Here is a 25,902-nt window from a genome sequence, read left to right as displayed (position 1 = left end):
TTTTCAGCATAAAGAGAGGGCCTTAGATGGAGTTTTCTTTCTTTTTTCCCCCCGTTGTTTGTTTAAAGATGGAGTTTTCTTTCTTTTTTTCCCCCATTGTTTGTTTCTTTAAACTTGTCTTTTTTTTTTTTTTTTTTAATGCTGTGTACGGGCCTCTCACTGTTGTGGCCTCTCCCGTTGCGGAGCACAGGCTCCGGACGCGCAGGCTCAGCGGCCATGGCTCACGGGCCCAGCCGCTCCGCGGCATGTGGGATCTTCCCGGACCGGGGCACGAACCTGTGTCCCCTGCATCGGCAGGCGGACTCTCAACCACTGCGCCACCAGGGAAGCCCCTGCTGCAGTCTTTTTAATGACCAAACTGAAGGGAAATTAGATGTTATGCCTAGGAATTATGTGCTAACTAATTCTGGTAGAATTTGAATCTTGATCCTCCAAAGAATATGTTTGTTACTTTGTACAGTTGTCTACTAAATGTCCCAGAAGAGAGAACTGACCCAACATAAATGTATAATTTCTCAGCTTGACTTTCTGATGGCATTGCAAAATATCTGATTAATGTTTCCACTCACTTGGATTTGTGGTTTCACATATGTCCACAAAATACAAAAAATTAGAGTTTAATACAATGTTTTTTCTCAAAGTTGTCTAACTTTAGTTTGCTATGTATGCCTTAAGAGTTAATTAATTCAGAACAACAACAACAAAAAAGTTAATTAATTCATAAATCATGGTGTGAAGTGGATTTTTTTTTGTGAAGTGGATTTTTATTATAAATAAATGCTTTCTTTTCAGAGTGAACGAAAATGTCTTTATTTAAAGCCCGTGATTGGTGGTCTACTGTTCTGGGAGAAAAAGAAGAATTTGATCAAGGCTGTTTGTGTTTGGCTGATGTTGACAATACTGGAAATGGACAAGGTAAACAACTTATGACCAAGCATCTTGGAGCAAAGCATTTTATAGGGGTGGAATAAAAACGACTTCTTTTTTTTAATGTGTACTTTACAGAACTTAGGTGAACTGTCATGACTATGCCCTAGTTTTTAAGGTAGTTTTCCTTATAAGTAATATTTAAGTAGCAGGCTGATAAATGTAGTTATTACTTATGTTTTGTTGTTTGTGTTTTTCTGGTTTGTGTTGATTCTGTCATATTATTTGCTGGAACTCAGAAAAATATTATGAGGCATCATTTAATTTGTTTTTATTTGTTGCAAAATCAGGTTTCGTAGGGTAGAGCTGGTAAAATATTTTGAATTTTGAAAATTTTTCTTTTGTAGAAGCTGCAAGAAAAAATATATTCTTTAAAAAGAGAATCTGAAAGCCATTTACCAGAATGGAGAAATTATGTTAGCTCTATTTGTTTGTAGAAAACAATTATTAAATCATTGCTTTCATTTTTATATTTTGAAACTAGAAACAATATTCTATTTTATTCTTATATTATTTGCTCCTCTTTGCATCATCATATAAGTGGTCTTTAAAACATTTTAGTTCTGTATTATTGCTACTTGAAATTTATATTTGGTTTGAGTGATTTATAGTCATGAGCTTTTTTTTTGTAATTCAGATAGTCACTGGCCTCTTAAAAAGAAAACTTATTATAATAATTTTTCTTTTGTTCATTGTATATAAACATTGTCCCCTTATATTTTTCTTTATTCTATTTATCTTGCCTATAATGAAAACAGTAGAATTTGGGGGATAAAGTGAAAGGAGAAAATTATATTGGCAAAGAAGAGTGGGAGGCACTAAACTGTTCTGAGCACCTACTGAACTGTTTCTAAGGAAAATCTGGGCCCTGCCCTTCTACTGATAGGAGAGGCAAAGGTCTTCTATTCATAAGGTATCCTGAGCTGTTCTTCAAAGATTATCAACCCTGCCTCCTGCCCAACTGTTTGTTAAAATTTATGATTCCCCTATAATTTGGTAGCACAGAAGAGTCATACCACAAAAATACCTGCCAGAGAGAAACAATTTCAAACCCACCTCTGCCCAAACTATTTAAAACTCAACTTGGTTGGAAACTATACTTACTGATTATCTGAATAACATAGTGTTCCCTCATCATTTCTATTAGAGCTCCTCACTGGGGTGCCACCAGTGGGTTACCAATATGCTGAGATGTTTCATCCCCCCTATTTACATCCAGCTGTGAGCAGCTTCCTCTGTTTTCCCAAGCATGCTATACAAAAATCATTCTCTGTGTGTGTGTGTTCCACATAGAAAAAAAACACTGATCATTATTTCTCAAAGCCTAGACCACCTACGTCATGGGGTGATTATCATATATGAAGATTTTCTATCCCAGATGTACAAGATCTTCTAAGATCATATTCTCTGGGGGGTAGATGGATTGGATGGGGGCTTAGGTATCTGCATTTTGACAAGATGCAAAGTTGAATGGTGGCACACTAAAGTTTAAGAATTATTACTGTTGATCTTATGGAGTGCAAGTTTAGTGAGAGCAGCTTCGGACATGCTCTGTTTGAAACAGAAGTGTCTGGTAGGCAGAATCGAGGTAGAGATTTGGGAGTGAGCAGTACGCTGGTTGTATTTGAAGCCCTGGGAAGGGGTGCAAATACACTGAGAGAGAAGATGGAACAAGAGGGAAGGAACCTTAGGACCATAACCTGGAGAATATGAGTATTAAGGGAGGAGCTTTGGGACAGGTAGTCAGTAATAGATTCTGAGAAGGGCAGGCAGAGAGGCAGGAGAACCAGTTGGGCTGATACCTGGGAGGCAAGATTTAGTGATGTGAAGACTGATTTTTAAATTTCCATATTGTTTTGCAGCCAGTGGTTTGTTAGTATCCTTGGTGAGGGTGGATGAATGGACACAATGGTAACAAAATCTAGATTTGCAGAGAGTGAAGGAGTTAGAGGTGGGGAAAACTGAGTGTTTATGGCCCTTTAAAGGAAGAGCTGTGAAGGGAAGAAGGGAGAATGATGACTGGGGACAGTGTAGGGTAAAAAGAAATGGGAAAAATTCAGTGTGTAGCATAGAGGATGTAATTGATAAAGCAGGGATCCAGAGAAGACAGTTGGAGGTGGGATCAAGTACGCAGATGGAAGGGTTAACTTTAAACAGGTTTGAGAATTTTTTTCACTGTGATAGAAGGTAAGAAGGTAAGAATGGACATAGATGAAGAGAAGTTTGCAGGTCAGTTTGGGAAGTTGAGACAATAATGCCAGTTGATCCCTCCTTTCTCTGAAGTGATCCGAGAGCGAAAGGATAGTATTAGGCATCTTGAAATTGCTTTAGGTGAAGCTTACTTGATTCATAGAAGAAGGATTCCTCATTAATCTTGAAAGAATGTGAATGGTTCAGCTTAGATTACATGCTAACATATAACCTGGAGGGAGTGTTTATTACAAGAATCGGAGTTAAAAACACATTATATAAGGCAGACTAAAAAATAGTTCTTATATTTATCTTTTAGCTTCTCAGCATTTATACCTTACATGGGGCAACTCTCCCTTGTACAACTGAACATACACATATTCTTACCCATCTGCCACGGGAGATAAGTGCATGCACCTGCTGCTTCAGAGGCTCCTTCAGGGAGCTCTGGCTCTTCAAATCTAGGATCTCTGGGTGTTACACCTTTCGTTTGTCATTCGGTCATGATCATGTTCCAATATTCTGCTTCCTCTAGAATAATTGGTACATGCAATCCGTGTTCACAACCTAATGTATAATAGTTGAGGAAAAGAAGAAGAGAATGAAAAACTCAAAAGTTAAGATGAAGGAGCAGGAAAAATTGTATGGCAACTTGAAGAAGTCATGTTGGGAGCTACATCCTTTTGTTTTGCAACTGGTCACCTGGCTATGGTCTAGGCCTCTTCATTCCTGGGGGATCTAGAACACTGATGCTTGCCTAAAGAGGATTATAGTAATTCCATTTACTACTGATCCAGACAGTACAGGAAGGGCCCATGGGGATCCCTGGGTTTCACTCATATTTCTTTCAGCCCCATTCAGCCTTTATGAGATGGTGAGGTAGTCCTGGTTCCTGCAGATTGGATTGTGGGCATACATGTAAAGGTATACTCCTGCTCCTGTCAGGTGAAAGCCAATCATTTCTGTTGGTCTCTGTGCATTGGAAAGGAGAAAATGCATTACTAAGCTTTAGAACTGTACTCAAGCAGATGGGATGTATTAGTTGGCTCCAAGAAAAAATAATTTGTGGAATGACAGAAGAATTCAGAGTTACCATTTAAGTTATACTGATCAACTCTATAAGACCCATTAATTAGACTTTGATATCAGCAAATCTGGTTATTAAACAGGACTTTGATAGGAATGATCACATATTACAAAGTTAAGTGTTTTGGAATTAAATTTTGGAAACCACCCCAAATCAGGCTTAGGAGTGGTATTGATTTTGATTTTCTCCCTGTTGAAGAGATGGAGTTCCATTGGCTTCCATATAGTCCTTTCACTATAATATCCCTCACTCTGCATGTTAGAGAACCAAGTGGATACTCTACCGTTTTCTATGGAAATACATTTCCTTTAAGCTCTCAGATGCTGGGTGAGAAATCATAGGTTAGGAAGTTCATTTATCATGGGGTCTCCATAATTGGCAAGAACAGTATCTTCTTGGGCTTCCAGAATTAGCAGTAATTTAGAGCCAATATTCAAGTGTTCTCATAAAGGTTGGGTATATACTTTTCCTCAGTACACTTGGATAAATGACTACTGGTCCAATAGGGAAGAATCTGAGGAAACTTCATATTAGGCATGGGTGGTGTTACAGCAGTCTATACATAACCTTGTCTTTGTTCAAGTGACTCAGTCTATAAATTGACTTAAGTATGGGGATCAGTGCTATGCCATGACTGTCTAATATGGTGGCTTGAGTTAGTCCTCTTTTCCATAGACCTGGATTACTTTTGGTTTTAGACTTCAGAAAAGGCCTTAATTTGATAAACACACTAGAGTACATTGTTACAATTAAATACTACTCAATAATAAAAAGAAATGAATCACTGGGATAAAGGGCCTTAATGCGTTGCCTGTTTGTTCCATCCCTGGGGATCCCATATTAATTAATTATAGCTTGTAATCTGTGATAGTTAGACTGTTACCTGAGATCTGGTTACTATAATAGTCCTGCTGTCTATTTTAATAATCATACATACACATTTTAATTCTAGGGGTTAAATTGTCACCACGTGGACTTGGCCATCCTGGTTTCCTCTTACCCCTGAGGATAGGGCTTTGTTGAAGTTGAGTCCCATTCCTTCTGATCAATGTCTTTACTTTTATGCAAGAAACCTGGAGAGACTCTGAACTCGTTTGTCACTGCAATTGAAAACCTATAGAGTTAATCCCTGAACTAGATTCTTAGGGGTTAAGCCCCCTGCTAAAAGAGGTAAGAAATTCTGCAGGCTCCCAAAGACCCTGAGTTTTATTCTTTACCCTGAGATGAGAATTTTGAGATTTAAACCTATCATTCTCTGACTTTAAATTATCCAGTGCCCTTAGAAAAAGCCATCTTGTGTATGGTTTGGCACTCCTCCTTCCTGTTCATTTGGCAGCAGCTGTTCAGTTCACTAGAGTGTCCCCTGCAATGGGCACAGTGTTCCAGATGCTTGGAGGTGTTAACTTGTTTAACTGTTCTGTCACTGTGTACAATGCTACGTAAACCCACCTAGAATATGAACAGGAGTTTTAATGCTTTGTGCCCCAACTTAGCTCGACAACCAATTTCCAAATATCCCTGCAGGAATTGGTGTCTGTAGTTTATTCACTGGTGCTAATCTGTATATCAATTAACATCTTATTTTATTTTTTTGCCACAAAGTGACAGGAAACAATTATGGTAAATGCAAATAAAAGAGAGATTGGAATGAGAGTGACATAGCTTTCCTGAATGCAGGAAGAGTTCATTTGGCCAAGCCTTAGTCAGAGATAGGAACCAATATGTTTCCAGAGACCTTGTAGACCTCTGAGGCTGCCATTGGATCACCTAGCACCAGATTCATTTCTTTTTTTTAATTGAAGTATAGTTGATTTACAATGTTGTGTTAATTTCTGCTGTACAGCAAAGTGATTCAGCTATGTATATATGTATATATATGTGTGTATATATATGTATGTATGTGTGTATATATATATATATATATATATACATTCTTTTTCATATTCTTTTCCATTATGGTTTATCACAGGGTATTGAATACTGTTCCCTGTGCTATAGAGTAGGACCTTGTTGTTTATCCATTCTATATATAATAGTTTGCATCTGCTAGTCCTAAACTCCCAATTCACCCCTCCCCCATTCCTCCTCCCCCTTGGCAACCACAAGTCTGTTTGTTTTGTAAATAAGTTCATTTGTGTCATATTATATATTCCACATATCAGTGATATCATATGGTATTTGTCTTCACTTAGTATGATAATCTCTAGGTCCATCCATGTTGCTGCAGATGGCATTAATCCATTCTTTTTTACAGCTAAGTAGTAGTCCATTATATATATGTACCACATCTTCTTTATCCATTCATCTGTTGATGAACATTTAGGTTGTTTCCATGTCTTGGGTATTTTGAATAGTAGCACCAGATTCTTAATGACATGTGTGTCTCTATTCAGGATTGAAATTCCTAGGATAGTACCTCTCTCATAGGGTTATTATGAGGATTTAATGAGTTAGTATATATAAGCTACTTAGACCATTGCCTGGCACCTAATAAACTCTCAATAAATGTGTAGAACGCCTTCTTTTAAGCTGATAGAAAAGAAGTCAATGTATTCTACTAATCCAGGGATTTCAAACAACCCAAAGTATTAGTTTCCTAGGAATGCCATAACAAAGTACCACAAATTGGCTGGCATAAAACAACACATTTATTCTGTCACAGTTCTGGAGACTGGAAGTCCAAATCAAGGTGTTGGCAGGACTATGCTACCTCTGAAGCCTCTAGGATCCTTTTTGGCCTCTTTCAGTTTCTGATAGTGCCAGGCATTCTTTGGCTTGTAGATGTATCACTCCAATCTCCGCCTCCGTTGTCACGTGATCATCTTCTCCTTGCTTGTCTCTATGTCTTCACATGGCATTCTCCTCTCCCCACTCCTGTCTCTGTTTTCTCTTCTTATAAGGATACTAATTGAGTCCTATCACTTACCTAATTGAGTGTGACCTCATCGTAACTTGATTACATCTGCAAAGACCCTGTTTCCAAATAAAGTCACAGGTACTGGGGGCTAGGACTTCAACATATATCTTTTTGGGGGACACAGTTCAACCCATAATACCTATCCTACCATTTCCTCCTTTTGTACCCAAGGCTAGAAATTGTAAATCAGAGCGCTCTGTCTAATGAGGCCTCAGTGTTTTGACACTGAGTTAATACAGTGTTTTCAACAGCCAAAACCAGGTGTAGAGTTGACACTCTATGGCGAAATCAGCTTACAACCTGATAATGGTCCTTTGTTAAAAGGGCGTGCTTTGACTGTGTTAAATTATGGCTACGACCCCAAATCAAGGCTTAAGAAAAATGTAATACGTTAGTACATTTGAATATTGGTGATGTAAAGCTATTTTTGAAAAACTATGTGTTATTAAGATAAGTTCACTTTGGGCTTCCCTGGTGGCGCAGTGGTTGAGAGTCTGCCTGCCGATGCAGGGGACACAGGTTCGTGCCCCGGTCCGGGAAGATCCCACATGCCGCGGAGCAGCTGGGCCCGTGAGCCATGGCTGCTGGGCCTGCATGTCCGGAGCCTGTGCTCCGCAACGGGAGAGGCCACAACAGTGAGAGGCCCACGCACCGAAATAAAAAAAAAAAAAAAAAAAAAGATAAGTTCACTTTAATTACATATTCTATTGGCAGATTGGTTTTTGTATATGAAGCAAAACTGGATTCTTTTAATTTTTAGATTTCTCTTTTAGACACTGGAAATTTTATTTCTAAAAAAATTTTGTTGCTAATGTTTTTTTCTTTCTATATCTTTAAAAAAATCTCTTTACAGATAAAGTAATTGTGGGTAGCTTTATGGGATACCTAAGGATCTTTAATCCTCATCCTGTAAAAACAGCAGATGGAGCTCAAGCTGAAGATTTGCTTCTAGAAGTGCATCTACGAGATCCAATACTGCAAGTGGAAGTAGGAAAGTTTGTTTCGTAAGTATAGCCCACCAATTCTGGTGTTTTATCTTAATACTTGGAGTATGTCAATCCCTTACTATGTCACTTTTGTGGATGCTTCAAAAAAAAAAAAGACTATCTATGAATTAAATATATTTCCTGTATATTGTCACCTAGGTGGTCCTCATGTTCAGGTGGTCCTGAACATTTTAAAATTTGGAAACCTGTACATTTAAGATAGAATAATTTAGGACTTTTTTATAGCAACAGACCTAAGATGCCTGATGTGTCAGAAGCTTAAAGGAAAAGAGATAAGCTTTTGAAAAATAACCAGACAAAGAAATAGAAAGTATTCACCACTTAAAGCACTAATTGTCCAGTTTGTTTTTTTTTTTTGCGGTATGTGGGCCTCTCACTGTTGTGGCCTCTCCCGTTGCGGAGCACAGGCTCTGGATGCACAGGCTCAGCAGCCATGGCTCACGGGCCTAGCCGCTCCGCGGCATGTGGGATCTTCCCGGACCGGGGCACGAACCTGTGTCCCCTGCATTGGCAGGCGGACTCTCAACCACTGCGTCACCAGGGAAGCCCCCAATTGTCCAGTTTTAAACAAACTGTTTGTTTAAAAAAATTAGACATCATAGCAGTTATGTGATTTGGTGCATAACTTTGAAGCTTTGAAACAAATTACTTATTTGGGGTAGAGAGGTCCTTAAGTTTCTTAAAGGAAGACAGCTCACCCCACAAAGTAAGTCTTTGGTTCAAATTACGTTATTTTTAAACCTAATTTATTTTAGAACACCGTTTATTATTTTGCATTTTGTGTAATACATCTGCTTTTTATTTACTGATGATATTGCTGATTTTATCTTATTTTCATACATGAATTTTCTTAAAATTAAGCCTGTATTTCTTAATCATTTATAAAAGTATCTATTGTGAAGTGTTATGTAGACAGAGGTGGCCTTGTTTTCCCGTACCTTCTCTTTTTGAGCGCCCTTTTGCTGTCTTAAGTCTGGGAGTGCCCTGAGCTCTGGATTTTGGCTCACTCCAGTTGCACATCGTGATTTATTGGCCCCAGGTTCCACTTGTTCAGGGCCCTGACTCCTACTAGAAAAACCTGAAAGACTGCTCCTGAGCATTAACTCTCTTCTGGTAACACGATTCATTCTGATGGGAAGCTGCTTCGTGGATGCTATAGGCCAGGACATGAGATGGGACTTTTATGCCCTGTGACAGGCTGGATCAGGATTTTATGATTGACATGGCTGGTAAATATCTACTCCATCTAAAAGCTGATGATGATTAGGTGCCCACTGTGTACCTAGCACATATTAAACATGACGGATTTATAAAGTAAGGAGACAAAAGAATTCTTCCCTCTAAAACGCATTTTTACCTTTTCATTTTTTAAAAAAGTGGAATGCTGTCACAATCATTCTACACAGTAGTGTAGCTTTCACCCATGCGATCACTTGTTGGAAGGGAGGAGGTGAACATTAATGATACTGTACTAGTATTAATTGACTAGTACTATCTCATTAATCTTATCTGTAAGATGTGATCTGCGTTTAGAGATAAGGAAACTGGCTAGAGCTCAGAGCTTTAGGTTACACAGTCAGCATTCAGGCCCAGGTCTGTCTGACTCCATTCTTTACTGTCTTTCCATGACGTCATGTCCTTTTCCTGTACATGATGGAAAAATTGTTTTGAGTATTACAGGGTACATATAAAAATCTTTGAAGGCGGTCTTGATTATGTGATAGTTGTGTATATTTTCATTTTCTGGTAGTAGAGTGAGTTGGTGAGTATATATTCACTGTAACAATGTTTTGCAGGTATTATCTAATATAATTCTTGTTTTATAAATGAGAAACTCACACTCTGAAAGATTAAATGATCACAGAAATATCAAAGTGCCGAGACAAGATCTCAATCCAGGTCTTCAGACTTCAATTATAGTTCTTTCAGTTTAGAACAGAGTCTGCATCAGAGGTCGAACATCTGAGGCCTGCTTTCAGATTAGTTTTAAATTTAAAAGAATTACCAACATTTAGGAACGAGAAATTTTCACATAAAATCCCTGCACTCTGGCTTTTCTTGAAAAAGAATGTGGAGATCTGGCCACAAGCCCAGAGCTGAGTAGTCGTTGCCTCCTTTAGTCTGGCCCTAGTCTCCAATTGATCACAGCCATTTACACTCTTTATTCACTTATATCTTCTGACTTGACCCTTGAAGACTTTGAATTTGGGATTTCTAGATTGTGCCTTGTCTCTGGAAACCACTTGATAGGGGCTGGGAGTGTAGTGGTGACAGTGGCTGTTTATTTCTATTGGAGATTTAGACCAAACTGAAATATTTTCAATACCTTTAGTATAATTTCAGACCTCCATGTGATATATGCCTTTTGCCATTTTGTAGTGCTTTATACTTTACAAGGTGCTTTCACACGATTTTTATTTCATTTAATTTAAACCTCTTATTTTCCAAAAGGGGAAATAGGCTTAGAGAGTGTAAGTGACTTGCTCAAGCCAGGACCAGAGTGTGGGTCTCCCCCTCCACACACACCCTGTGGCTTGCGGGATCTTAGTTCCCTAACCAGGGATCGTACCCACACCCACTGCAGTGGAAACACGAAGTCTTAACCACTGAACTGCCAGGGAAGTCCCACGTGGATCTCTTTATTGTGGGAGAGCACTCCTGAAGACGCCTCCGATATGACTTTTGCTGGGAGACCCCCTTGGCTTCAGTGTGAAGGCAGCTCCTTGAGGCAGAGTCCTTGGGCCTCTGATATTGCCAAACTGGTTGCTTGTTGTTCAATTTATTTTTTAGCTTTGAATGTTATCTAGTGAATTATTTAGTTCACTCATGATAGGTTATGGTTAAAATCTCGTTTTAAAATCATTTTGTCATTTTTTGGGTTACATCTGAAGCTAGTATTTAAACTTTTAAAACTTTCCCTGTTTTTCAGAGGTACTGAAATGCTTCATTTGGCTGTGTTGCATTCTAGAAAACTGTGTGTCTACTCTGTCTCAGGTAAGAAACATTTTTTTCTAATTTAGAATTTGTACTAAAAACTGGACTTCTTAATATTATGTAAGAATAGTTAATATTGACTCAGTTGAAGGTTTTCTTATCTTGGTTAGCATTTTCCCATTGTTCATTTATTCTTTCAGGTACAAAGGCTATTACATTTTCTTGGTCTGCTATTTCCATGCATACTTAAATTTCTATCACTGTAGAGGGTTCCTTGGAATCTCCTTCCTCTGAGGAATTGTGTGCAGGATTGCCTATGACTAATAGAGGCCAATTCTGGGTGCTTAGGACACTTGAGTCTTAAGAAATGTTCAACAGCAACAGCAAAATTCATTACATGCTGAGTCATGGTAGTTTAAAGTACATTTTCTTTGGTGAACCTCAAGTATTTCCCTTTACAGTTCCAATTTCTTGGCTTTTGGCTGTCTTTACTCAACCAGGCCTTAAGGCATTTATTTGAGACTTAATTAGGTTTCATTCCCTGACATGGTACTGTGGGTACAAGTATGAAAGTTAATTGCGTTTTGGTTTCAGCATTTTGGCCCTTATTAAATATGAAAAGGTAACTTACAAATTTTGTTTCAGTTATTAGATAAATTTTAGTCCAAGTTGACAGTTATTTTTATGACGTGCAATATGGGGGAATCTTTTAACGGATACAATAAAGCTGAGTGTCAGTGGACCTATTGCTTATACAAAAGATACTCTTGGAATTTGCTGTAAATATTAGCTTCTAGGATTTGGATTTCTCACACTCATTTTCTTGATTTGGGCTTTCTTTGTATTTTGCTTTCAATTTGAGTCATGATTCATATTTACTGTCACTGAGCTGGATATTTTTTTAAAAAATAAATTTATTTATTTTATTTTTGGCTGCTTTGGGTATTCGTTGCTGTGTGTGGGCTTTCTCTAGTTGTGGTGAGTGGGGTCTGCTCTTTGTTGTGGTGTGTGGATTCCCATTGTGGTGGCTTCTCTTGTTGCAGAGCACAGGCTCTATGCAGGGGCTTCAGTAGTTGTGGTGCGTGGGCTCAGTAGTTGTGGCTCGCGAGCTCTAGCGCGCAGGCTCAGTAGTTGTGGCGCACGAGCTTAGTTGCTCTGCAGCATGTGGGATCCTCCCCAACCAGGGCTCGAACCCGTGTCCCCTGCATTGGCAGGCGGATTCCCAACCACTGCACCACCAGGGAAGTTCCAGAGCTGGATATTCTTAGGCCATCTCTTTTTGGGGCAAAGATCTATTCGATTTTGAAGGCAGCCTTGATATATGGTGTGTGGTAGGCATACTTGTTGAATGAATGAACTTATTTCTAGGTAATGCTGAGGCAATTGGTAGTGGCTATTTATTACTCTCTGTATGTTATTTTCTTCTTTCTTCTTTTCCTTCTCTGTTACCACTATCATTTTCTTTTCCATTTCCATTCTATTTATATCAGAGGCCTGGTAAAGTACCTCTTACTGTCATTGCTAAGTACTCTTATTGGTTTCATGGTAAAAGATGTTGTTCCTCCTAGTGGTAGGGCAGATATTTAGTGTTCCAGAGTAAATGGAGAAGGTATGATATAGGCTACTTTACTGCAGGCATCTAGTTGTTCCTCTGTTTTCCATCATAAGCCTGTTAACTTCGAGTGATATTTTATTAACAGGTATGGAGGCGGAGAACTTGCCCACAGTAACTCTTGAATACTGCTTGGGGTACTGGTCCCTTCTAGAGGCTCCATGGGGGCTCTAAGAGGGCAGGAGAGGGACACATCCTAAAATCTAGAAATTAGGTTAGACTCTTGGCCTTCCCTGGTCCCGATTGAATGATGGCTCAGAAAGCCAGAAGTCTCTAGAGTTCCACTGGGGTGTAGGGCATAGGCTAGGGATGAAATGTGTGTTTATCAAAAAAGGCTAGTGAAAGAAACTGGCATGTTTGGTCACAACTTGTTTATGGGACATCGGTATCGTCCTTCAACTTAGTGTTGAAAATGAAAGTTATTTGTCACAGGAATGGCGAATTTATTGCTCTTTTATTCTTTCTATTCATTTACAAGCTTTGTATTATCTGGGGATGAGGAGTTGTCCAAACTACATTCCCTTACACTCCACCTCATTTTCCTTCTCTGTCTCTCATTTCTTCAGCTTCCTATGATATTCGTAGCCTGACAATTTGTATATTTTTCCTGGCTTGGCTTAAATTGAGAGGCAGAGAAGTTAATGTTTTTGTTCTCTTGAATATGTTTCTTGAGGTACCAGACTGAACTTTTACCTAGCTTTTACTATAACAGGGGAAGCATAAACACTTTCTAGTTTAAGTGAAACCACTGGTGTCAGCAGATGAAAAGTGTTAGCTGAACTTGACATCCTTAACCCCGACTGCCCCCTCCCCAAATGTTTTTTGTTTTCTTTTATGCGCTAATGTGCTCCTAAAAAATATTTGAGGCAAATTAGAGGAGACCTCCGGGATATAGCAACAACTCTTAATAATCAGAGGCTAGTGTGCTGACGTTTTATTTTGGGGGGGGGGTGATATGTCATTAAATGCAGGCTTAATATAGAGAAACAGCAGGGTCTTGCTGACCTGAACTTAGCCCATCTTATCATACTCTGGTAAAGGAAAAGCATCACATGGCATCTCAGATTCCTTCCTGATGGGCCTCAGTTTCTGAGTAAATGGTTACAGATGTGTGAGCTTAAGCCATACTGATTATGTTCTTTTAAATATTCTTTTCCAAAAATTTTGTACTTACTAAGCATTTGACATATTTATAGAATTTTAATATTTGCCGTGAGAGGGCAAAAAGATGTCTCTTTACTTTTGACAGGGTTATATAATCTCATTTGGTTATTTAATACAATGAACCTTTTAACTTACTCTGTAATGGCTTTTATTTCATTTAACATCATTAGATTTCTCAGCAGTTATGTAAAATTACACCAAAACCTGTTTTCAAGGTGACCTTTGATTGTCCAGAGAATTATTTTGTTTAAATTACATCTTGTTTAAATAAGACCATCAGCATAAATGTTCTAATATCCATTTACTTTCTAATTGATGAAACTTTATATTAACTTTAGCTATATATAGACTATTATTATAGATATATATTTACTGTATTCAGTCTGTATATTCAAGGACAAAACCTTTGTAAGTAATTTTAATCTTATGTCATCAATGCTTCTGTAGAAAACAAGTGATCAGAATTTTTAGATTTTCAGGTACTACCTTTATTCCAAGTTAGTATTGAAGGAAGATAAATTGTCTTTTGTTCTCCATAGGTGCACTATTACATTTTAAAGTGCTATCACCTGAAATTTAAAAACTTACCAATGCATTTTTAGCTTTTTCAAGACATAAATTCTAATGTCATTTCATGGAAGTGTGTTTAAATATTGACTGCTGACCCTTGTGTTCACTGACCTTTTGACTAGCAGGCATGCGTAAGTGCATTCCTTACTCGGAGGGGTCCATCTGGTTTTCGGTGCAGAATGAAATTTGGAATTTCAGTAGGGACAAACCAAAAGTTTCTTGGATCTCTTTTTTTTTTCTGGTTTCTTAGAGACTAGAACTGTCCTTAGGTCAATGCTGTGAGTTATGTTTTTAGAGTTTTTGTTTTTTGCTTTTGCCCGTGTGGCTGGTATGGTTGTGATTACCACCAGTTTCTCTGGACCTTACTGATTTTACTACCATTTAGGTTCCAGAAAGCTTTCATCTCCTATCAGGGTTAGCTGGCAAATTTGAGTCTTTCTCTTTGTTTTTTTACTCTATTGGTATGTTAGTATTTTGGTTGTTAGCATTTTCAGGGGCATAGATCGGAGTAGAAGTGGTTGTCCTCCAAGAAATCCTTGCCTGTTAGTTTTTCTCTTTCAACCCTCCACCTTCCAAATGAGGAAGAGAAAGCCAGGGAGAGAAAGGTGGAGGTGAAAATAACATATATATATTATACTGAAGTATAGTTTATTTACAATGTTGTGTTAATTTCTGCTGTACAGCAAAGTGATTCAGTTATCCATATTTATATATATACACACACATTCTTTTTTATATTCTTTTCCATTATGGTTTATCACAGGATATTGAATATAGTTACCTGTGCTATGCAGTAGGACCTTGTTGTTTATCCATTCTATATATAATAGTTTGCATCTGTTAATCCCAAACCCCCAATTCATCCCTCCCCAGGAAATAACACTTTTGATGCTGCTTTTTTTTTTTTTAATTTTGGAAATTGTCATTGGCTTACTAGGTTCCCTGAAAGTTGTTAAATGATGGACAACCAGGTACCAGTATATATAGTGATGGCTCTGAAGACCTAGTTTGAGTACTGTGTCCTTTATCAGCTATGTGATTTTGGGGGAAATTTATTGAATTTTTTTAAATTTAAGGTGCCTCAGTTGTAAAGTGGAAGTAGAAATACTTCTGTTCTTACAACCTCCGTGTACATTGGTGAATCCTTCTGGACAAAAAACAAACAAATAAATGCACATGTATAAATATGTATATACATACATACATACAAACATATTTAGATTTTTAAAAAATAAATTTATTTATTTATTATTATTTTTTTTATTTTTGGCTGTTTTGGGACTTTGTTACTGCGTGCAGGCTTTCTTCAGTAGTTATGGCACATGGGCTCAGTAGTTGTGGCTTGTGGGCTCTAGAGCACAGGCTCAGTAGTTGTGGCACACGGACTTCGTTGTTCCACGGCATGTGGGATCTTCCCAGGCCAGGGCTCGAACCTGTGTCCCTTGCATTGGCAGGCAGATTCTTAACCACTGTGCCACCAGGGAAGCCCCTATATTTAGATTGTTTTAATCATCTAATATTATGCAGTTTGGGACTATTTCATTTGCTTTGTGATATTTTAAGTTTTTCTTTTAACTTTTGCATTTTTGAATGAATGACAAAGATGCTTCTTAATGGAAAATGTTACATTTGGAATCATTTTTCTTTCTAACACCTCTTTTAATCATAATGTTCTTGCCTGATCACTAGGATATAGCTCTACCTGTATATACTCTAGAAAGCCTAACAACTAGAGAGTAAAATGCGGATAAAGAATCTTTTCTCATTTGGAATGAACTACAAAGTGATTGTAGCACATATGATCTATTAAATGCAGGGAAAGTATTTTTCTTTGTTTTGAAGGAGATTCTTCTTGGCAGACTTCAAAGAAAACATATTGTCCTATTTACTTGCTGAGAGAAACTTTAGATCTCTCTATTAAATTAGAACATAATGTATTAGGGGCTTGAATATTTTGAGAGTTGGGACAGAAAATTGAATTGCTTGAAAGTGTGGGGAATTTTTTTCTTAGACACTTTGATTCATGTCTTTGGTCTATCATTGTTATAAATGCAGGGAACTTAACCTCATTTATTTCAGAACTGAAATTGGAGGATTTTGTTGTTATTTAAATAATTACACTTTACTTAGACATAATGGACATAGATAATAATGTCACCCAGGGTAGTATTTCATCTATTGGTATAATCTAGCTGAGACTTAAATTGTTTTAACTGTGCTGGCATTCTGTGTCATCAGTATGCTAATTGTTCATAATACATATGTTTTAGTGCTTCGCCATTTTAAATTTCACTGAAATTGAATTACTTGGAATTGGTAAGAGGATGAGAAGATATTAATATTTTTTAATGTAAACAAATACAAAGCAGTCTTTTTATTTATTTCTTTTTAGGAAGCTTGGGTAATGTGGAACATGGGACCCAATATCAGATCAAATTGATGTATGAACATAATCTTCAGAGAACAGCCTGCAATATGACTTATGGATCATTTGGTGGTGTAAAAGGTAATTTGCATTTAATCATGAGTGTGCTATTGTAAGGACCAGAATATTTGGCCATATAAAAATGGAGAATTATATGGTATGAATCTTAGAGAGAGTTAAACATATTTTATTGAAACCTTTATATTCAAATACTTGGGCAAAGTAATAAAAAAAGAAAACTTTAAACATTGAATGAGTTTGATTTTCATATAACCAGCACTTTTATGTGGTCTACAGAGACATTTCTAAAACTGCTTTTTCTTTCCATTTTGTCTTTTATACATGAGCTGGCTGAAATTGAGCTTTTCTGTGGTGGAACTGTGTGCCTGCCTCTCTCAGTGGAAGAAGGGGTTGATCTCTTCATTGATGGGGGTCCTGGCTCTACTTAGGCAGGGTATAGGCAGGATGAAGCTGTAGACCCGTCTCCACCTAATCCACCTCCAGGGCCACTGTACAGGGTTGTGCGGATTGTTTCTAAACCAGGGCACCTGGACCAGGGGCATGTGGAGACTGAAGTGCAGACCTGATCCTGCTCATCAAGCCATGTGCTCTGGCCTGGAATAAACATCCCCAGAGGAAGGGTGCCTCTCCTAAATTTCACAAAGGCATTACCTTTACGAAGTACTGGCCCGGTGAGGCTGGGTTTCTCCCACCCTGGTGGTATCTCTTTCTAATTAGCACAAGGTCTACCACCCTAGTTCCAGAGCTTCTGAGTTACCAGGGCTTGGTGCTTGCTTGTGTTTACTGTTGCTTGTGGTGTGAGAGAATAATTTAAAATCCAACTCCTCTCGCTTCACTGTGACAGGACGATAGAGGAGCTGCTGGTGTTGAAATGAGGATAGGAAGCCAGGTGTCGACACCTGTGTGATTGTGTGTGTGTGTGTGGCACCTGATGAACAAGTAACTAAGGATTTTATAATATAGCTCTCTTTGGGCTCAAGTTTTTATGAGTTTATTGTTTAACTGTTGTGTTAATAAAAAGTAGGCTACCTATGTTAGATTTTGCTTTAGTGACACAAAAAATGTATTTTGGAAGCATCCTTCATTCATGTGAACTCACTCTTTTCGTATATAGAGGTAAAGGCAAGAATATTTTGGGTGGTAATGTACAAATAAATGTTTTGTGTAATTAAAGTGATATGAGACAAAACACTTGGCTGGATTGCAGTATTGCTTACCTTGAGTAACAGGAATGTTTGGATTATTTGAAGAATATGGGAGATGGCTAGAGTTAGATGAAGAGAGGAGAGAAAAAGCTAAAATTTGATGAGAGGCTAACTTCTGTGAGGTGTCCCCTCCCAACTTCAGCTGTTAGAACTGATTTCCACTGTTCTTTAAAAAAATGTCTGATATGATCGGGGGACCTAGGTTTCCCCTGTTTAATTAACTGTTTTCAATGTTCTTTCCCGTACTAAATCCCCAAAAGAAAAATGGCTAAATTCTATACATCTGGAGTAAAAAAAGTTATTATATGAGGAAAAAGTGCTTTGGCTAAATGAAAGTAAGTTTTTATTTTTTGGTACCATCAAGACATTTATTTATTTTAAAATTTATTTATTTTTTATTTTATTTTTGGCTGTGTTGGGTCTTTGTTGCTGTGCGCAGGCTTTCTCTTGTTGCGGCGAGCGGGGGCCACTCTTTGCGGCGGTATGCAGGCTTTTCATTGCAGTGGCCTCTCCTGCTGTGGAGCACGGGCTCTAGGCATGCGGGCTTCAGCAGTTGTGGCTCGCGGGCTCAGTAGCTGTGGCGCACGGGCTTTGTTGCTCCGAGGCATGTGGGATCTTCCTGGACCAGGGCTCGATCCTCTGTCCCCTGCATTAGTAGGCAGATTCCCAACCACTGTGCCACCAGGGAAGCCCTATTTTTAACAAGACAATTCGTTAGATCACATGTCAAATGTTATCTTACATTGATTGCACTGTACTTTTAGTTTTATTACCAGATCAAGTTAACCCAATTAAAATAAAGTTTTAAATAAATTAAATAAAAAAGAAATTCCTTGCTTTTGTGTGATATTTTTGCTATATTCAGTAATGGACTTTCAAAGTAATTAGAGTTGCTACTAGTTTTGAAAAGAATAGGTAACTTTGTACTTGTATATCTTCTCTTAGTTCCTACATTATGCCTTACATTTAAAAAGTACCTTTTGAAAAAGCAAGAGGCTATTATAACGTATCTTACTTTCCTGTGGTTAAGCACGATATTTCCCAATTTGAAACAGAGAGATATACGAGTAGCAGAAGCAATTATTCTGTTTCATGGGTTTGAGACACTTGCATAATATCACTGAGGTATCTAAAAGGAAACATGAAAAAGTAATGGGGTGGTAAGGTAGTAAAAATTAGCCTTTTTGGGGGATTGGCACGGGGAATGGGGAGTTACTGCTAATGGTTACAAGGTTTCTTTTTGGGATGATGAAAATGAACTCAAATTAGATTATGGTGATAGTTGCACAGCTCTATAAATACACTGAAAACTACTGAGTTGTATACTTTTAAGGGGTGGTAAGTAAATTATATCTTAATTGTAATACTGTTAAAAATTATCCATGGGATAAAACTTGCTGCTAGAGAGGTGATAGTGCAGTCTGTACATCCTAGATGGCTTGTGGCCATGTAAAATTTTACAGTACTCTTATAAAGCAGGTTGGCTGTTAAGAACTGTGAAAATGTTCCTGAATGCTGATATGTGGTTTACGGGAATGTATATTAGGAAGTGATCCAAAATGTGAAAAAGTCATATCAAATTGCCATATATTTAATTATTTCCTTTCTCTTTGTCCTCCCTTCCTTCCTTTTGTATATACATGTATTTATTTGCAATATAGAAAAATTAGAAGTGATCTAAATGAGTAACAGAGGAGAATGATTAAGTAAGTTTTGATGCATAGATTCAGTGGGTTATTATGAAGCTGTTGAGATTGTTTGGTTTACTGAAATGAACGTCTTTGAATATAAATCTTTGCCCATGTTTCTTATTATTTTCCTAGGATAGAATGTAGAAGTGGAGTTATTGAGTCAGAAGGGTACAAAATACTTTTTTCTCAAAAAAGCACTCCTGCAAACTATATAAATATATTGTAAAAAGTACAGAACTTAGGAAAAAGAAAGTAGAAGCTACCCCAAGAAATGCACATTTCAAAAGAAAGCCTATTTTCTAAACCTGTTGCTGCTACTGTGTGTCTGATGTGCACCTTTACAGGAGAGAGAGCGGGTCAGTCTTTTAATCTGAAAACTTCCCTAGGCTTGATCACTTGATCTGAGTTTTTTTTTTTTTTAATCTGAGTTTAAAAAAGGAAATTGAAAAATTTTTGTCTTCTACCTTCCTCTGTATTTAAGATGTCTTCTTGTGGAATTATTAAGTTGGGTAATCGTGTCAGTAGTCCTCAAGAAAGGAATTAAGCAAAAAGAAAACCTAGCAGCATTTTAAACAAATGTGTTTAAAGTACTGATAGGCAGAGGGAGTTTATTTGGTATGTGTATCAGAATGAACTACCACTAGATGGCAGTCCTCTACAACTTTGGGCTTTAGTTGGGTCTCCGTTTGAATACAGAGGTATGGTAAAAAATCACTAACGGAGGAATTTTTATCCCAAATAATACTTTGCCTTTTACTAAAAATAAATGTAATTTCAGAAGAGCAATGGAGTGGTTCTTAAAAAATTAATTATTATAGGTAATATCTCAGAATATAATGTAAAAATGCTTTCTAGCTGTTCTTTTCAAATTTTAATTTGCATCCAAATCGTAAAGGGATCATGATAAAATTGTAGGTTCTGGCTCTGTAAGTCTGGAATTGGACCTGAGAGTTTGAATTTATGACAGTCTCCCAACCGATGCCAAGTTGCAGAGATCTAGAGCTTTGCTGCCACCCTGCATCTACTGAGTGCTTGTTCTGTACCAGGCACTGTCCTAAGGGCTTTATAGGTTGAGTAACTTAAGATATACTTAGTAAATGGTAGAGGAGGGATTCCAACCCAGGCTCTCTGCTTCTAGAATCTTATGGTGTTAACCATACTATACTGGGCTATCTAGGCTATGAGTAAATTTGCTTTCTCCCTGATTCAGGAAAAAAACTTTCCAATCAGAAAGATGTGTACTTGGTTTGGCTAAAGATGGTGCATAACTTTGGTTCTGCACAGATTATGGAAAACATGTTGGGTAATTTCTGGGTCAGATATTTGCTTTCTCAATTTCATTTCTTTGGTTGGTACTTTGGTTTATAAGAAAAGTACCCCCTAAAATAATCAGAGACTTTATATGTGTGTGGAGGTAATATATTATTTGAAATTAGCAAAAGAGTAATTACTGTTTTTTTCTAACCCTTTTTTGTTTGCTTGCTTGTTAAGAAAACCTTTCAAAAATACCCTTTATACATTTGCAAAAACTCAAAGGTGCATTCATTTGATGCCATAAGTTTTGGTTTTACCTCAAGCTATGTTGCAATGTCTATTAATGAGAAAGAAGTGCTAAAGAAATAGGAAATCTAGTTTTATGAACTACTTGAAGAATATTGCCTAGTAGCTTCCATTATTCAAACTACTACCTGCCATTCCAGAATTTAAGTAAAAATTCTTTCCATATTATACTTTTTAGAGGGAAATGATTGAAATGTGCGATATTAGTGGCTATATTGGGCTTATTTTTTTACAGAGGGGTGTGGAAGATGTGTTTGAAGTTTAAAATGTTTATAGTTTCTTTGATTTTATTCTAAGCCGCTTTTTTGAAGGAACATGTGACTCTGGGTTTTTGTAAATATGGTAGTTTATCTATGCTTTTTATACTATTGACAAATTAATGCTTACAAAATTTAGTGAGTGACATAAGTATGGACAATCAAATTATAGTTTGGAAATATATGAAATCAATTTTGAAAAGGTGGATTTGAATTGATTTAAAAATATGTTACTAAATTTGGTGTTATTTATTTTGTTTGGTAATTTGAATTCTACTTGTTTTTGAAAAAAAGAACAAGTGATATGTCTGCCAGATTTTCCTCTGCTTTTGTTTCATTGTGTCACTACAACTTCCAATGGTTTTTGACATGATACTTTACCTAATTAAGATAAGCTTGCCATTTCAGAATAGTATTTGGAAAAGGACATCATTAATGTTTACTGATAAAAACCCAGTGGTGGAATGAAGAAGGAACATTATTGTTTTAAGGTCAACAACTGTGTATACCTAGTTTGGTAAAATATGATACTTTATGTAGTCTATGTAATGTATCTTGCTACTATCAAGATAAATTTGAGCTAGAATTTCCTTTACTCATAATGTGACTTATAGACCCTATAGTTAGTTGCATCCTCAATTACCCAAAATTTATCCTGTAGGGCTGAGACAGGTTGATGAACCTTATAATGTATAGGAGTCTTTCAAATGTGTGACAATGACAGTGGGAAGAAATAGTTGATTTGTTGGAGATATATGGGAACTTTCAGGGACTAGAGCAAGTGTGGTAATTGCATCATCTCTCTCTCTGTGTCTGTTTGTCCGTGCATCCATTCATTCATCCATCCACCCATCCCTTCATCCCTCCATCCCTCCATCCATCCATCCATCCATCCAATGCCCATTTACTGAGAGTCTTCTGAATGCCCAGGCACTGTACTAGTTTCTCAGAGTAGAAAGATTATAAAGTCTTTGAGGAGTCTTCGAGGACACAAGATGAAATCTTGATCTGATGAACAAAATGCCTACCATGATATTTTGTTGAAAAATTTAACTTGAATATATTTTTATTTGAAAAATTACACTGGATTATGATGGGCCAGTTTTATTCCTTAAAACTTTTTCCCATTACATAATTTGTGCTTTTTAGTCCATGCTGAATTATTGCCATCTCTTCATAATGAATTGTGGTTTATTAAAAAAAAGGCTTTATAATACTTCAATAGTGATTATGACCACCATCTGGTTCTTTATTCAATTTTTAACCTTGTCCAACATTTTGCTTCTTTGCTCTTATTTTTTATATTTATCTTCCATTTATTTATTCATTCTATCTATCTAGCTATCTATCTATAATTTTACTGTGGTAAGAAAAATTAACATGAAATCTACTTTTTAAATAGATTTTTAAAAATTGAGGTATAATTGACATACAGTATATTAGCTTCACGTGTACAATAGAATGATCTGATATTTGTATCTCTTAACAGATTTAAAATCATATAACACAGTATTGTTATGTATAATCTGCTCTAATTTTTAAAATTAATTTTCTTGATCATAAATTTTTGTTTTTCATTAGAGTACATTTTGAGCTTACCTGGTAATAGACAACTCAAGACTTAAAAAAATGTTGCCATCAAAACCCAAAACTTGGGCTTCCCTGGTGGTGCAGTGGTTGAGAGTCCGCCTGCCGATGCAGGGGACACAGGTTCGTGCCCCGGTCTGGGAAGATCCCACGTGCCGCGGAGCGGCTGGGCCCCTGAGCCATGGCCGCTGAGCCTGCGCGTCCGGAGCCTGTGCTCCGCAACGGGAGAGGCCACAACAGTGAGAGGCCCGCAAACCGCAAAAAACAAAACAAAACAAAACAAAACAAAAAAAACCCCGAAAACTTCCCAATTTCTGTATAGGTCACAATTGTGCTTTTCCACTGGATGTGATTCTTTTCTCTTTCGAATCTTGCATTTGGTACAACTGAGAATTCTTTTGATTGCAGTTGACAGTTGGCTCAAGCAAGAGTATGAAATTTACTGGCTCTCATCATCTGGGCCTTCAACGTGATCAGATCTGGTTTCTCTCTTTTCATCTCTTGCTTCCATTTCCTTGGACAGGCTATTTCCCCCTGGTTACAAGTTGGCTATAGCAGCTCTAAATTTTAGTTCTCAGATTCTAGTCCATGTGAAAAAGTGCCTGCTTTCCTCCCAGAAGGCTCAGCAAAGCTCACTTTCCAAGTCAGTGGCTCTGGTTGGGCATCCCTGAACTGTTAATCTCACCAAAGTAATGTGATTACACTTGGGCTAGAGTTACTTTTGCTGAAGGTATAGTGAATTCTCCTTTTACAAATAAGATTGAGAGTGGGGAGGGGTGGATCTTCGGGGGACTGTCAGTGAATAATTAACTGTGGTGAGTTTGAGGATTTCAGAGCTGGTCAAGGAAAGACTATGAGATGGCAGTAGCACACAATGAGCATCTTTTGGGTGGTGCTTTGACAGGATTTCTTGTGAGGGGAAGTCCCTTGCAGCAGGAGATCTTCCAGAGACAGTGACACAGGACCACCACCCAGAAGGGGAAGAGGGCAAGGAAACTCCCAGGGGAGGCGGAAGTTCGAGTGGGGCTTCTGTGCCTAGGTGAAGTTGCTCAGATGCAGGATTGTGAGTCTCTGTCAGGGAGCTGTGAAGGGCAGCCATGACTTGGAGCCTTTTATAGCCCCAGGATTTGTCTTATATGTGGCTAGCAGGTGTTAGGTGCAGTTTTGCAGGGTATGCAAAGAACGTACACTCTAAATGGGTAAAGATATGCTAATTTGGGCTATATTTAAAGCAGTTGGAGGTGTGGACATTTGAGTTCGGTATCTATCTGTGGGTTTTGAGTTCACTGTCAGCCTGCTGTGAGGAAGTAAACAATGTAGGGTAACGTGCCTTTCCTTTAAAATGGCAAAAAGTTTCACACATTGATTTTAAACCTATGCACATTTTATATTCTGGGAAAGCTGTCTTGAGGTGCACATAGAGTGTGTCCAATCACACCTCAGGATCTTTGGTAACATTGTCTGCTGGTGGATGGGGAGTATCCTGTATCAGTACTCTGGGACTGATGGGGAGCATGTGTGACAGCACTTCTGACAGTCATCGATGCCTTCTGCTGATTCTCGGTTCTGTTTTTTCATCATCTGTCTTTCATATGTTATCTTCCCCTTTCTCTCTCTCCCTGCCTTTTTTTGTAGTGCGTTTGTGGAATTGCCAGGGCAATCTCTCTATCTTGCTGAAGTGTAGCCAGGTCAACTCTTTCTGGGTCAGTTTGCTTTTTTACAGTGCTGGTGAATTTTACTTGCCTTTACTCCTACCCAACCAGAGATGAGTTTGTTTTCCTTTCTTTCTTTCTTTTTTTTTTTTTTGCGGTACACGGGCCTCTCACTGCTGTGGCCTCTCCCGCTGCAGAGCACAGGCTCCGGACGCGCAGGCTCAGCGGCCATGGCTCACGGGCCCAGCCGCTCCGCGGCATGTGGGATCCTCCTGGACTGGGGCACGAACCTGTGTCCCCTGCATCGGCAGGCGGACTCTCAACCACTGCACCACCAGGGAAGCCCTGTTTTCCTTTCTGACACACTGTTTTGAGGGCTAGATGTTGCTCAGGGAGTCTCTGTGGCTGTGGCAGCCATACTGGACCATCGGCCTCAGCCCTGTCTTTTGTGGTTTTGTTCGTCTTGGATCACTGTTTACTCCACCTGGATGGTCTCTAACTTGTTATCTTGGAAGGTGGGGGGGTATTCTCGGGCTTTGGATTTTCTCTGTGCTGACTTCCTCCCGCACGCCCGCTCCTCCTCCCACCCCCGTCCTCTCCTTCTGGCCCCTAGCGGGTATGTGTGAGGCTTCTCTAGCCCATCTTGCCCTCCCCATCCTCATCATCATTGTTGGAGATATTTAGTGTGGCTGCTATTCTTACAGTCTGTGGCCTTTACTGTTGTTTTTCTTTTGGCAGATAAACACCAACATGGTAAAATTTGTTTTTCTTATCTGATAGAAAGGGAATGTGGTAAAGGTAGAGGTTTTGTTATTCTGGGCATTTCCATTTCTCCAGGCTGTCTATATCCCTTCTGGATCTGTCTTTCCCTAAATTTGGGAGTTTTAGTAAGGTTTCAGAATTTTGTTTATTCATAACCTCACCACCCCCCTCCTTATGTGGAGTTTGGATTTAGCACCTTCAAAAAATGCACTAAGTCTAGCCCTGAAGGTTCTTGGCAACATCTACGTTTCTTGATTGTCACCATTTTTCAAAGGTTGTGGCATGAAGTTGTGTTCCTTCTTTTGTTCCACTGCTGCTGGTGTATGTTTACTAT

General features: G+C 38.2%; 1 protein-coding gene across 7 annotated transcripts in view; it reads left to right on the top strand.

Annotated features, from left to right (window-relative positions):
- BBS9 (Bardet-Biedl syndrome 9) overlaps positions 1-25,902 on the top strand; it is a 445,438-nt gene that overhangs the window by 7,010 nt on the left and 412,526 nt on the right. For all 7 annotated transcript variants that reach the window (XM_060305435.2, XM_060305434.2, XM_060305433.2 and 4 more), the window contains exons 3-6: positions 793-915; positions 7,975-8,125; positions 11,058-11,122; positions 16,801-16,914. In XM_060305435.2, coding sequence (XP_060161418.1) covers positions 804-915; positions 7,975-8,125; positions 11,058-11,122; positions 16,801-16,914 — 442 coding nt within the window. In that variant the 5' untranslated portion in view covers positions 793-803. The remainder of the gene's footprint in view (positions 1-792; positions 916-7,974; positions 8,126-11,057; positions 11,123-16,800; positions 16,915-25,902) is intronic.

Source organism: Globicephala melas, chromosome 9, assembly GCF_963455315.2.
Source record: "Globicephala melas chromosome 9, mGloMel1.2, whole genome shotgun sequence".
Classification (NCBI taxonomy): Eukaryota; Metazoa; Chordata; class Mammalia; order Artiodactyla; family Delphinidae; genus Globicephala; species Globicephala melas.
Note: the sequence above shows the minus strand (reverse complement) of the source record. Positions and strands in the feature narration are given on the sequence as shown.